Source organism: Nannospalax galili, unplaced genomic scaffold (genome assembly GCF_000622305.1).
Source record: "Nannospalax galili isolate Female #2095 unplaced genomic scaffold, S.galili_v1.0 scaffold538, whole genome shotgun sequence".
Lineage (NCBI taxonomy): Eukaryota > Metazoa > Chordata > Mammalia > Rodentia > Spalacidae > Nannospalax > Nannospalax galili.
This window is the reverse complement of record NW_008343842.1, coordinates 4,328,888-4,342,982: the sequence shown is the minus strand read 5'-3', so window position 1 is coordinate 4,342,982 and position 14,095 is coordinate 4,328,888. Positions and strand designations below refer to the sequence as shown.

At 47.8% G+C, this 14,095-nt stretch overlaps 1 protein-coding gene across 1 annotated transcript in view; it reads right to left on the bottom strand.

Moving 5' to 3' along the window:
- Positions 1–14,095, bottom strand: part of Ilrun (inflammation and lipid regulator with UBA-like and NBR1-like domains) — a 70,518-nt gene that overhangs the window by 5,803 nt on the left and 50,620 nt on the right. The window contains exon 4 of the mRNA XM_008840122.2: positions 10,145–10,473. Within this exon, the coding sequence (XP_008838344.1) occupies positions 10,145–10,473 (329 nt within the window). The remainder of the gene's footprint in view (positions 1–10,144; positions 10,474–14,095) is intronic.

Here is a 14,095-nt window from a genome sequence, read left to right as displayed (position 1 = left end):
GGAGGGGGGAGGGGGGGAGGAGGCTGCGGCTTCGCCATCAAGGGCCAGAGTCTGAGCAGCATGATCAAACCTGAGCCTCATAGTAGGAGAAATGAAGTCTGCTGGGCTGAAGAGGATGGTCAGCAGAGTCAGACACTCAAACTCAGCCTCCTGCTGACTGCCCAGGAAGCTTGCTACTGGTGGCATGGTAGAGGCACCTCAGCACCAGGGCAGCTGCCAGACCACTGCTGCCCAACCCATTTTTCATGGCGAAGTATTCCCAAGTTCAAAGGTGTTTGATGTGGTGGCCAATGAAGAGCATGAGAACCAGTCAACAGAAACTTGCTTTCCGCATGAGGACTGTAGAGGGTTTGGGTCATGGCCTTCCGGCTGTGTCAAACTGTTTAAAAGCTTAACTTAGTTATGAATGCTCAATGTCCTAAAAAGCCTTGTAAAACCATGTTTTAAACTTACCTCTGTAACACACTTTTGGTTAGCCTTAACTAACTTCTGTATTTGCCGAGGACCTTGTTTGTCTATTCGTCTTCCCTCTACCTTCCACTCTTCCTGTCCCTCCCACCTACACACTTCTATCCTCCTCCTTCCTCCCTTGTCCCACACAAGCTTCTCATGACCAACTCCTACAGCTTTCCCCTCTGCTCTCAAGAAAACTGCCAAGAGGCGTCTAACTCAAACTCCATCATGACTTCCAACACTACTTGAGGGCTAGGGATGCAGCTCAGATGGTAGAGAGTTTGCCTCACATGTACAAAGCCTTAGGTTCAATCCCTACTACATAAAATGGGGTGTGGTGGCATATGACTGTAATCCCAAAACTTGGGAAATAGAGGCAGAGGATCAAGAGTTCAAGGTCATTCTCAGCTGCACAGGGAGTTTAAAGATAGTTTGGGCTAGAAACCATGTCTCAACAAAATAAAATGAAGCCAGTATGTGAGGTTCTAAGGAGATGAAGGACCCTAGTTTTGTCTGACTTTCCCTTTCAGTGAAAACCTCAGAAAAGGCCATTTGGACTTCTGGTCCTGCAGCCCTCAGGTAACAGCAGGCACTAGAGTCCAGATGGGATGCTACTGGACACAGCTCTCTCTTGTGGCCCTCTCCTAGGGTAAGGAGAGTTCTAAAATGGAAGAAAAACTCATCAGAGTTCCTCAGGGAAGGACACCCAAGGAGAGATACTTGTCAGAGTTCCTGGTCATGCAGCCATGGGTGCCAAACCAGGGGTTCTGAGACCCCGGTGCCGCTTGCTCTCATAATCTCTGAGTTCCTACAGTCTGTGTCAATTATCCTTTCCTGTGATCCATTGTGTTTCCTGACTCTCTTACATCTCTACATCATAACTCAGGGGAGAGAGTACATTCTCTTCTTGTTCCAATCAGCCGTGCTGGTTTAATCTTGCCGCTCCCAAGCACAAAAGCACTGTTGGCGCTGTTCGCTTTCACATTAAAGGTGAACCCTCCTAAAAGATGTTGACAGGTCCTAAAAGATCTTCCTTGGAAATTCACCCCATCCTTTTAAAGCACACCTCAATCACCACAGCCAGGCTGGCTAGTCAGTGTCTGTGGACACGCCCCACCTCTGGCTGCCTCTGGACCATCTTGAATATGATCTGCACCCCAAATTCATTTCAAACCCACCAAAACATACTTTCTTCCCTACTGTGAACCTTACAGCTTTCTCCTCCCAAACACCTTATGCGTACTTAAAAAATCAGTTAGAGGGGGCTGGAGACAGCTCAGTAGTTAGGCACATTTGTTGATCTTTCAGAGAAACTGAGTTTGGATCCCAATACTCACATAGGGTGGTTCACCACCACCTGTATCTCCAGGGCCAGGGAATATAATGCCCTCTTTTGGCCTGTGGGCACACAAATGGCATACTCAGAATTAAAAAAAAAAAAAAAAATCCTCAAAAGAAAAGGCAATTGGAGGTCAAAATGCACTGTATCCCAGCACTTGGGAGGCTTAAGCAGGACAATCATGCTAGCATGGGCTCTAGCAAAAACCTGTCTCAACAAACACACACCTAACAAATGGGGTCAGACAGACGGCTCAGGAGGTAAAGGTACTTGCTGCTAAGCCTAACAACCTGAATTCAATCCCTGGGACCCACATGGTGGAAGGAGAGTACCACTCCCCTAAGTTGTCATCTGACCTCCACAGGCACCATGGTATGCACCACCCACCCCATACACACAAATAAGCGTTTAAAAATATTTTTTAATTTAAAGAAGGGGGGGGACTAACATAAAACCAACCTCCAAAAAACCTATTCTCTCTCTACTGGCTCCCAGCTGTTGCACAGCAAGTCCCATTTGTGATCAGCCAGGGTCGCTGGAGGCGGGAACTAGCATAGGTTGAGTGCTAAGGAGACTCATGACTGAGTAACATCTAAGCTACCGCTGTGGAAAGCAGCCGGTTCTCAGAGGTCCCGGTCCCTCGGGAAGCCCACTTCCCTCACCTAAGTATCTCAGTCCTAATGAAGCTGTAGCAGAGGCAGCTGAGAACACGTGCTCTGAGAGAGCACCCTCCACAGCGGCACACTTTCATTTCTGAATTACTTGTTTGAATCTGAAAGTCCACTAGTCCTACTTTGAGAATTTTCATTAGAAATTAAATGCTGAATTCAAACATTTCAGTGAGCCCCCACAATCAGCAGGGCACAAGCTGGCAGTCCTGGGAACACAAGGACTGTCCTGCTACAGGTCTGCCCAGGGTCACAAGAGTCAAACACAACGTCCAGAGTCCCAAAGCAAATAAAACAGAGCTGGATACCTTTGAAGCTGTTGAGGTTCAAAAGGAGAGTTCCTGGACATATTTCTTAGTCTCAGTCAATCAGCAATGTTACAAATAACAAAAGACATTTTCTAAGGCCCACAGTGTTTGCTCAATTCATTTTTAAAACGCACACATGGCCCACGCCAAGGCAAACACTAGCAGAGCTGGGAGGCCCTTACTGGCTCTTCTGAGCTTTTAAAAGATGGCATCAATCTAACAGCATCAACCCCAGAGTCTCCTGGGCAGCCCCTTGTGGTACAGAACGTGCCTGGCTGCCAGAGTGGGCGCAGGGGTGGGGTAGGGTGGGGGGTGGAGGATGGCTCCCTCGGCTCTGACTTGCTTCTTCCTCCTTGGCCACAACTTCTGCAGCTCCTACAGGTGAGCAAGGTCTCCACATCTGACACGAGTGTACAGACTACCAGCAAGAACAGCAAACAAATTCCACTTGCCAGAAAACTTCATTACAATGTGACCAAGAACACTGGACTCAAGTTGGGGTCCAGCCCATGGCCTACTGCTGGCTCACTGTGGGAGGATGAGCAGTCATGGTAAATCACCATGTTATTTTGTGTAACTACGAAAGTCACAGGAATATTATGCATTAGGAGCAGGAGGAGCAGCAGTTGGGTGCAGTGGCACATACAGAGCAACCTGGAAGGCTGTGGCAGGAGGACTGCTTCAGTTCAGGAGTGAGGCTCTGTTTCAAAAAACAACAAAAACCAAGAATAAGTAGAGCAGGCTAGGGGTGGCTCAGTGGAAGAATACGACTGAGACCCTGGGTTAATTCCAAACACCAAAAGGGAAACAGGATAAAGAACTCCAAGTCTTGGGTTTGGGACAGGTCAGGTAGCGTCAGGCTTAGTCCTTGACCTTCTCTTAGCACTAGAGGGATTTTGCTCCCCAGTGGCACTGGTGGAAGCAGTGGGGGAGGGAGGATGGCAAAGAATGGGGTGCTTCTAAACATCATGCAGTGCACAGCTTGAACATGCTCTCCACCTTCAAGTATGCACACACACCTCTGCCCCCTCTCCTGCCACTTACCTGACCATAGTCTCAACAGTCATCTGAGAAACCTGCCTTAGGCCCATCATCTAGGGGATGGAATCCCATGCCCCAGCAGACACCATCCATGTGGTTGACAGTGTCCCCTCCACCTTTACTTCTCTGGGTGTCACCCAATAATTCCACCCATAATTCTAGAAATCTCTTGAATCTACCCCAACCCTACCATAGCCCATCTCAACTCTGGTAAAACCATCCTCATTACTTAGGCCCCAAACCCCCCTGCCACCCTCTACTCCCCCTCCACTTACATCCCCAACAAACTACTTGCAGCTCCTGCCCGGTCTTGCTATAGACAAGGCTGGCCTGGAATTTACAAAGATCCACCTGCTTCTGCCTCTGAGTGCTGGGACTAAAGATGTGCCTAGCATCAGAACTGTATTTTTTGGGGACAATCAAGAAATATATGTTTGTGTGTGTGAGAGACTTTAAGAGCTACAGGTATTGCCATCACAAGAATTAACAGAAATCTCATGAAAACAAAATCTGAGCCCAAGTGACTTGACTATGGAGAGAGGAAAGGAGACGGAAAGAGAAAGGAAGGGAGGGAGGGAGGGAGGGAGGAAGGAAGGAAGGAGGGAGGGGCTGATCATTTCCAAACCCTTCCCACACCCTGATCTTCACTGGAAAACAGTAACTCCTTTATGCTTTAGTCAGGAGGACGGCCACTGGGCAGGGCCAGGAGAGATGGCTCAGCAGGTAAGGGCACTTGCTGCCAAGCCTGTCAACCTGAGTTTGATCTTTGGGACCCACACACTGGAGGGAAAGACCCAACTTCTGCAAATTGTCTTCTGACCTCCACAGGAGTGCTATGGTACACATGGGTCTTGCTGTATATGGGGGGGGGCAGATTATATATACAAGTGAGCACCAGTCACAGAGCAGGCCCAGAGTTGACTCCTGACAGACTCCTGCCCTAGCTTAGGGCAGGATGGGGGTGGGAAGATACAAAGGGCAGATGGCACTCGGCAGTGGCTGGTACTGCTGCAAACTGTAAGCCCAAACTGAACTCCTCACAAAGATAATAACCTGTTTCTCCTTATGAACTAGCACTTGGCGGAAGTAATTACAGTAGCTCAGGCTGCAATCCAGTTTAAATTAGAAGTATATGACAAACACCCTTTTTTTTTTTTCCAAAAAGAACCAATAGTCAGCCATAGCCCTGAGTAACAAAGTAAGTTAACCTGGGTGCTTTTCAGCTAGTCTGGTGTAGCTCAGTGCCAGGTTGTCCCGTACAGCGTATGGGTTTGTACCAACTTCACTCTTATTCCCAGCTGTCCTGAATCACTATTTGTGTCTTCCTGTTCTGGAAGGCCTGAGAAAACACTTCGAGTTCCTGGCTCCTAAGAGGACCTCTCTGGCTTGAACAGGTCTCCTCTCTTGCCACACTCTGCACCTTTCCATTACTCCTGCACTGCCCAAATAGGTGGGTCAGGGTGCTAGAATTCACTGTGAGGTGCCCTGACATCAACAGTACGTCCCTGCCCTGCCATGACCCCTGGACTCAGAGGCTCTGGCACCGCAGTGAAAGGGTCATTGAATGGCTTACTGTGACCAGTACTTGTCTTGCTGCTCACCTGGGACCAGCCAGCCACAACGGAGCTGACAATGAGGTTGGCCAATTCCTGACAAAAGCAAGGATCCAGATTTTTTTTTTTTTTTTTTTTTTTTTTGGGTCTTTTTGAGACAGGGTCTCCCTGTAGCCCCAGCTGTCCTGGAACTCACTGTGTAGACCAGGCTGGCCTTGAACTCACAGAGATCCGCCTGCCTCTGCCTCCCGAGTGCTGGGATTAGAGGAGCCAGATTTATGAATCTTTGGAGGGTCGATATACACTTCCTCTACAGACTCCCTCTGCAGCTCTTATGGGGAGGGGCCACCAGGCCTTCTGGGCTGTGAGAGGCACTGGGGTAGGTGTTCCGACCCAGAACTTCCCCTTAGAACAGGACACTGAAAGTTTAAGATTGTTTGCAAGTAGCTGAGGAAGTGCTGCAGGGCACCCAGTTCCCACACTGACAGATGTGCTGTTCTGTTGACATCCACCAGGGCTCCTGGAGCAGGGACGCCCTGCCCCCAGAGATCTTATCCTACCAACCTCAGCAAATTACACTCAACTTCAGAGGCAGCAGAAAACTACTGAAACCAGCTACCAAGAGCTTCCTGTTCTTTCCCAGCCTTGATGGTGGGCAGGGAATTTCTCTGGAGTAAATCCAATCTATTGCCAACTCAGTGATCCCTGACACCAGCCCAGACATAACCCCCACCCACGCACTAAGGACAACACCTGGGTGAACTGCAAACACTCCCAACTCCTAAGCCCCAGGATCTTTCTCCCTTGCTATTCATTCTGCTATTTATTATAAACACCACATGGCTTGTGATAGTTAAAAACAGGTTTATTTTAATCACTCAGGACAAGAAGTCACTGTTATAAATCCTCAGCAAACCAAACGCTGTGAAATCAAGACAGCACAGGCGACGCTCAGTCTACATGAGAGTGCTCACCTTGCTTCAGCGCTGCCTCTTTCCTGCCTGATGGTACCTCAGTCCATATTGGCCCTCAATAGCCCAGTCAGAGGATCTAGGGGAAGCCAGATGCCTCTCAGTGGTGTGGCACTTGATTAGACTGCCAGCTCTAAGTAGGGTGTGGTGGTGCAGGCCTTTAATTCCAGCACTCAGGAGGCAGAGGCATGTGGATCTCTGAGACTGAGGCCAATTTGGTCTAACATAGTGAGTTCCAGGCCAGCTGGGGCTACAGGGAGACCGAGTATGAAAAACAGCCAAAAAATAAACCAACAAACAAAAAAAAAAGCAAAAGAAAGTGGCAACGTGCCTTGGCACTTGGAACAGTAAAAAAATATCCCTGGTGTACACCTGATTTTATCACTTGGTCAGGTATGCATTACCCAACTTGAAGCATGTCTGTCTTTAAGAATAAATCAATCCTGGGCTGGAGGGATGGCTCAGCGATTAAGAACACTGGTTATTCTTGCAGAAGACCCAGGCTTGAATCCCAGCACCCACATGACAGCTAATAACTGTCTGTAACTCCAGTTTCAGGGGATCCAACAGCCTCTTCTGTCCTCCTTGGGCACTGCATGACACAGGTGCACATGTGGGCAATACACACATACACATAAAATAAAAATAATAAAAAAAGAAAAGAACAAATCAATTCTGTGTTCTCAAGCCTAGCATTAAGTATCTAGGATTGCCTATGCTTTTACTGTTTTAATGACATTCATTTGGGGAGGTGGGGCACCTGCCTGTTGCACACATGTGGAGGTCAGAGGACATCTTGGGGGAATCAGTTCTTCCACCATGTGGGTCCCTAGGGATAGAACTCAGGTTACCAGCCTGGATGGAGAGCACCTCTACCCACGGAGGCATCTCGGTGGCCCTACCCATGCTGTCTCATCGTTAGATGATGTCCACTTGTGTCCACTTCAGTGGGTACCAGTGCTTCCCAGAGCCACTGTGACTGTTTCATCTACTCCTCTGCAAGGTAAATGGAAACAACAGAACTAGCTCCATGGCCACTGCTCCGACCACTGTCCGTACTGCATCCTGTGTTCTCCACATCTCACCTGCACCTCACCCCTACTTCGCACACGCAGTTTCCCACCACTGTCAATCCCACAATTGACTGTTGCTCTCTGCCAGCCCAATTCACTCTTCACTCTGACCTCCTCTTCACTTCTTTGGGGTGTCTCATCTCCCTGTTTGATTCCTCTCAGGACTCCGACAACAGTGAGCTGCTCTACACAGGACAGATGCGTTACTATTCACTGATGACCACCTGTCCTGTTTCTAAGGTGCTACAGCTAACAGCTCTGGCTGGAAATACTTGCAGAAAATTCAGATGTTTCATATTAATGTTTCAATGGATTCTGGCTGTTAGAAAAAAAGGCTCCAATTTCTCTTTGCGATCTAAGTTTCACATTATTAATGTATTCTAGCCAGGTCTTTCTGGATTCACTCTCTAATGGGAAACTTTTTTGAGACAAGGTCTTTCTCTGTAACCCTAGCTAGACTAGAACTCACAAAGATCCACCTGTCTCTGCTTCCCGAGTGCTGGAATTCATTAAAGGCCTCTGCCACTATGCCCAGGGATATGCTATGCTTAAATTTTTTTCTATTACATTTATTTTATGTGTTTCTGTGTACACTTATGTGCATGCCACAGTGTATAAGTGGAGTCAGAGGACAATCTGCAGGAGGAGGCTCCCTCCCACTATGTGGATCCCAGAGATTTAACTCAGGTTTGGCCAGCTTTATTAGCTGAACCATCTCAATGGACAAGAAACTAAATGACTCAGAGTCCACAAAAAAAAAGTATTAAGTAAAATACTATAAGCTTGTCAACTTAAGAAATACCTCCAATGGCATTGGCACTATCCAGACCTTCCAAAAGTAGCAGGGCCTGGTAGGACCTCAAGCTGGCAGGAGGTGCCAGGCCTCCAGCCACCTTCTGAGTGACCCTCCGTCAGTCACTCAGCATCAGCCCCTGAAGCATCACTCCCTGAAGTGGAGGACTGTCAACAGCTTGCAGAGATGAGTGCAGTGCCCTGGTCAGAATGCCAGGCTCCCCTAAGACTGCAGCCACACTCAGCCGAAAGCTCAGTGCCCAGTCTAGGAAATGGCGGAGTGCCAGAAGCTGCCTCTGCCAACTTCCATCTTTCCACTAACCTCATCTGTGTCAAGGTTCCACTCTAACAAGGCACCATTTGGCCAGGGCTGGCTGGTCTGCCTCCCTCACGCATGGACTCTAGAGGGTTCAGTTTAAGTACGGGGTTGGGAGGGAGCTCACAGAACTGTTTTGGCTTCAGGATGAACTCAGTCGGTAGAGTTCTTGCCTAGAATGCCTGAGGTCCTGGGTTCCATCCCAGCATATCATAAAAGCAGGCTTTGTGGCATACAGCTGCAATTTCAGCCCTTGGGATGTAGAGGCAGGATAGAAGGTCATCACTGGCTATACAGCAAGTTCAAGGTCAACCTGGGCTACACAAGACCTGGCCCTTTAAAAAAACAAAGGGAAGGGGTGTGAATAAAATAAAATTGAATTAAAAAGTAAAATCTTTTACTTGAGTATAACGATATGGTTTTAGCTCAGATTGGTAATCCATGTCTCTAATCCCAGCACTTGGGAGGCACAGACAGGAAGATCCTGCTTCAAAATACAAACAAAAGAGAAACCTTTCCTTAAGGTAGGCAAGTCACTGTCTTGTCAAGTTTACTTCTCATACCCCAGACAATCAGCATGGCTGCACAGTCTCTGCTGTGACCATCTACCAACCAAGTTGGTTCTTCAGACTTCACTAGTAAAGAAAGCCACTTATTAGGTCATGAAGAAGATTCACATCATCAAGTTCCTACCCCTGGGTTGTCTTAATGCAGACCACAGAGACAACACTAATCACAAAATCGCTGTTCTTACAACCGAACACCTTGCCCCTCAAATACACAACTTCATTTAAAAGCCAAGGCTAGGTACCAGCACGACGCAAAGGCAGACTAACAGTTTCTGTTGTACAGTGGGGTGCTGGGCTTCCATGTCTAGCACTCATAGCGGGGAGTACACATGTGCACGCCCAGAGGCAACAGCCAGAAGCCATCTTCACCTTCACAGAGCCCCGTGGAAGAAGCTGCTGAATTGGATACACAGAGAAACACGCCCAGAACCCAGGCACCTGGAAGAGTCTCGACAACCAGAATGTTTAAAAACCACAGTTAATTCTCTCACTTATCCCCCACAAGTGCAAAGTCAAAATAGCACCGAGCCACTCTGGGCTGCGGAAGACAGTGGCTCTGCGGAAGACGTCGGTGAGCCACAGCAAACTGAAGAGGCGTCAGCAGCAGATATGTGACAGGGTAAATAAAGGGAAAGCCCAACAGCATCTAGGATGGGACAGCCAAGCTTGGGTTTTACTCAGGGAAAACACCTAATCCCAACCAAGAACACAAAGCAGGAGCCACTCCAAACGCCGCCGCCCCCTGGGCCCCACACAATGACTCTGGATGCACAACTGGCAGTGTTTTGGCAGTTTTTAAACATTAACGGTAAAGAGCTTTAGTCTTTCAACATCCAAATCAGAGCAGAGATAGGAGCAAATGACACAGGGACAAACAGCAACCACAGGACATGGGGAAGGGAGAGGGTCGGCTTTGTCTTGATGCTGTTGGCAGGACAGCGGAACAGTGTCAAGGCGCCTCCTCCACTCTAGGTGGTGGCAGTCTAGGATTCTAGGATTGCTGTGAAGGGGAATCATGAGTCCCAAAGCCCACCACCTGCCCCTTCTCCAAGGGCACCTACCTTACTGTAAGTCACTACTGATAAGTTGTTTGCGTGACTGCTGGGGGATAGATTTACAGAGTTCTGTGACAGTCTATTCTGATCTTGCTCGGTTTGGTCGGGAGCAGGAGCCCATGAGTTTTTGCTGATCGAGTCGAACCCGGAACCCCCAGGGTCTTTTAAGTTGTTTTCATCTGATTGTCGGTTCTTTTGGGGAGAGGCAAACGGGTTGAAGTTTCCTTCTACCTTGCGATGCGGCTGTGTGTTGAATTCCGTTTCAAAAGATGACAGCTGCTGTGTTACTCCTAAAAGTCCACCCACCTCCACACTGAGAATCACCCAGATGACGTCTGAAACAGAAAGGAGCTCATGTCAAAACCAGGCATGCCATGGGCAGGGCTGTCACCATGGAAGTCCAAATGCCACCCAAACCAAAAGCCATTCTCTACAGCTAGCTCTTGGAAAGCTCCTGACAGAGTAGCTGAGGGCATGAGCACTGCCTGTGCTTCTCCGCTTTCAGTCAGGTCACAGGCAAGCTCCAGTACAGATACGTGAGACCCACGGAAACCCAGTGAAGGGCTTCCCACTGATGCACAGCCTGACTTGAAATCATTACCCAGAGAACTAGCAGAGCCCTAAAGATGCTGTTTCCACAGCAAACAGCTCTTTGTGGTTTCTGCCTTACTTTGCATGTTTAATGCAAGAGACTTGTAGAAGGCTTAATTCCTAAAGTTAAAAAACAACAACAAAAATACTGTGTGTTTTTTGCTATGGCTAGAATTAGAACTTATCAACCCTTCCCCCGCTTAGGGGCACTTCAGAGTGACTATAAGCTGTCCAAGATGGAAAGCTGAGAGTCAGAGAAGGTGCCATGAATTAGACCAGGATGCAGGTGACCCAACCCAGCTCTGCTCCTCTGCAATGGAGGGGCACTGTAAAACTGAAACCTTTAAAAGTTCTTTTTTAAATTTATTTTTACTTTTTTGGTCTTTTTGAGACAGGGTCTCCCTGTAGCCCCAGCTGTCCTGGAACTCACTATGTAGACCAGGCTGGCCTTGAACTCACAGAGATTCGCCTGCCTCTGCCTCCCGAGTGCTGGGATTAAAGACATGCACCACCATGCCAGCCTGTTAAGTTTTTAAAATCTAGTCACAATTCCATCCCTCACTTCTCCACTGTCAAAGCCAAGGGTTCAAAGAAAATTAAGCATCTTATGCGATGCTTCATACCTCGCTGCAACTGAATTTCTGCTGGAAGTTTTTTAAAAAGGCCAAGAAACCTTTAAGTAGGTGAGCCCTGCTGAAAACCTGTGAACCCACAGAGGCTCCTAAACAGCTGCTTGAAGGGTGACGCTGAAGACAAGTGCACTATAGCCAGCTACGCAGACAGGCAGACAATATGGAGGTCTATAAGACAGGCACAAAAAGGACAGCTGAAGCAAACTGAGAGCCACTCCAGGTTTTCATTCTGGTTCTGAGAAGAGGGTCTAATAAGTGCGACACATCCTGGAACACTTAAGTTCAGTGCTTTGGGAGCTGTGCTGGGAACTGGTTGTATCCAGCTAGATGCTGGAACCTAGTAAGCGGAGATGCAGCGACATCTGCCGTTCACTTCTGGAATTAGCCACTCCTTGCCTCTTGAGAAGCAATAGCCACCCACCGCACACCATTCCAGACACAGGCATGCCAACTAGTGTCCAAACTCTTTTTCTTGACATGAGTTCTCACTATGTAGCTGAGCTCATACTAATGGCAATCCTCCTTCCTCGGTCTCCCCAGTGTTAGATTACAGGAGTGCAGCACCACCACACTCACTTAAAACATTTGGATGCCAACACTGTACACAAGGTACCCCACTTTACATAGAAGACCTGCGTTCTAGACTCTAGGGATGTAACTCCATTGTTGGTGTTTGTCTAGCATGCACAAGGCCCTGGGTTAATTCCCAGCACTATTAAAATGAAATTTGCTGGCCAGGTGTGGTAGTGCATCTTAAAAAAAAAAAATAGTGGCACTATGAGCTAGAGACCTTATCGATTATCGTTTTCTTTCTTTTTTTTTTGGTCTTTTTGAGACAGGTCTCCCTGTAGCTTCAGTTGGCCTAGAGCTCACTATGTAGACCAGGCTGCTAGCCTTGGACTCACAGAGATCCACCAGTGCTGAGACTAAAGGTGTGTGCCACCACACCCAGCTCGATTTTATCAATTTCTCTCTTTCTCTCTCTCTCTCTCTCTCTCTCTCTCTCTCCTGGGCTGGAGAGATGGCTCAGCAGTTAAGAGCACTGGCTGTTCTTGCAGAGGACCTGGTTTAGTTTCAAACACCCACACTGCTTACAACTACCTATAACTTGTAACTCTACTTCCAGGGTATCTGATGCCCTCTTCTGGCCTTTGTGGGCACTAGACAAGCTCGTGGTATGCTTACATACATGCAAAGTATTCATACACACACATATATAATCACACACACGCACAGAAACTCATTCAAAGGAATTACTTCAGTGAAATAACTTCACTTTCCAGAAATATGGCTGAGGTCTGGAGGTAAAAGTGAGGAATGGGCCCAAGAGCAGATTCTAAATCAGAGGCAGACTGAGGACTCCCAGCTTTTAGCTCAGCTTTTCAAACTCACCCTTGTTTATCTGCAGGAAGACCTTGGGAACTCAAGTACAGAGAGCACTAAGCTAGGGTAATTTCATCCCATTTCCCAAGCCTTAGTATTTTTACCCACCAGAGTATGACCTTTGACACCAGTAACTAGAATAAATCAACAAAATATCCAAGAAAAGCAGTCAAAAGGTTTTTCATTTTTGAGACAGGGTCTCCCTGTAGCCCCAGCTGGCCTAGAAGTTGCTATGAAGATCCGGTGGCCTAGATCTCAGAGATCTGACTGCCTCTGCCTCTGAATGCTGGGATCAAAGGTGTGGGCCACGATGTTAGGCCCAAGAAGATAAAATCAAGTGTCAAGCAAACCCAGCAGGACCCAGGAAGCAGATGGAGAAACTTGACTTTACAATACCTGCTTAGAAGGTGAGTTTCTCACAAGACCTGAGGAATAAAAAGAACAAAAGCTCTTGGAGAAATGTGGAGTCAGGAGTGGGGCATGGAGAACAATGTTCCCCAAGCGTCTAGAAGCACCAGAAAGGAGGAGGAACAAGAACAGAGTGGTAAAGGCACGTCATAGGGACATGGGTGTCAACTTCAAGCGCTCCCTGTGGCTAAAGGTGGATAATTACCAGCAAGAAATAAGTACTAGAGTATTAGATAACTCACACAGGAGGCGAACACACAGGGGCCACGGTGGTATGCACAAGTGACCGACTGCACGAGGAAGAGACGAAGCTTCTCAGAGAATTCCAAGAGATGCATGTAGGTCCCTGCCCTTCCAAAAGGCAGTTTAATTCTGTACCTCTTCCGCCCCAATCCTTGAGGGCGGACTAGATTTAGCAGGGTACGTTGAAAGAGTTGAACGGGGAAGGAAAAACTGCAACTCCACAGCAGAAAAGCCTGGAAAACACACTACATACCCAAGTGACCAGGCAACACCAGCAGCAGTGCTGGGGGAGTCGCTCACCTCTGGGTACTTCTGAAACATATAATGCCAGTCGAACCACGAAAAACATCAGACAGCAGATAGGGGCGTTTCGTAAGAGGCTCTGTCCAGGGTCATGAAGAGTAAAGCTGAGAAAGTGTCAGACTAGACAAGACAGGTTGCAGATCTAGTGAGAGGCCTCAACTAGACTGCAGTAAAGAGATCACAAACTGCTGAAGTTCAGTGAAGTCTGCAGTTAACAGTTCTAGTCCAGTACTGCACACTACATGTAAGCTGCTAACGATGGGAAACACTAGGTATCTGAGAACTCTGCATTACCCTTGCAGCTAATCTATAGCACTTAGCTTACATTCTACTAAACATGGAATCTTCTAAAAGTTAGCACACTATTAGGAAACAGGAAAGTGCAGAGACACAGAGT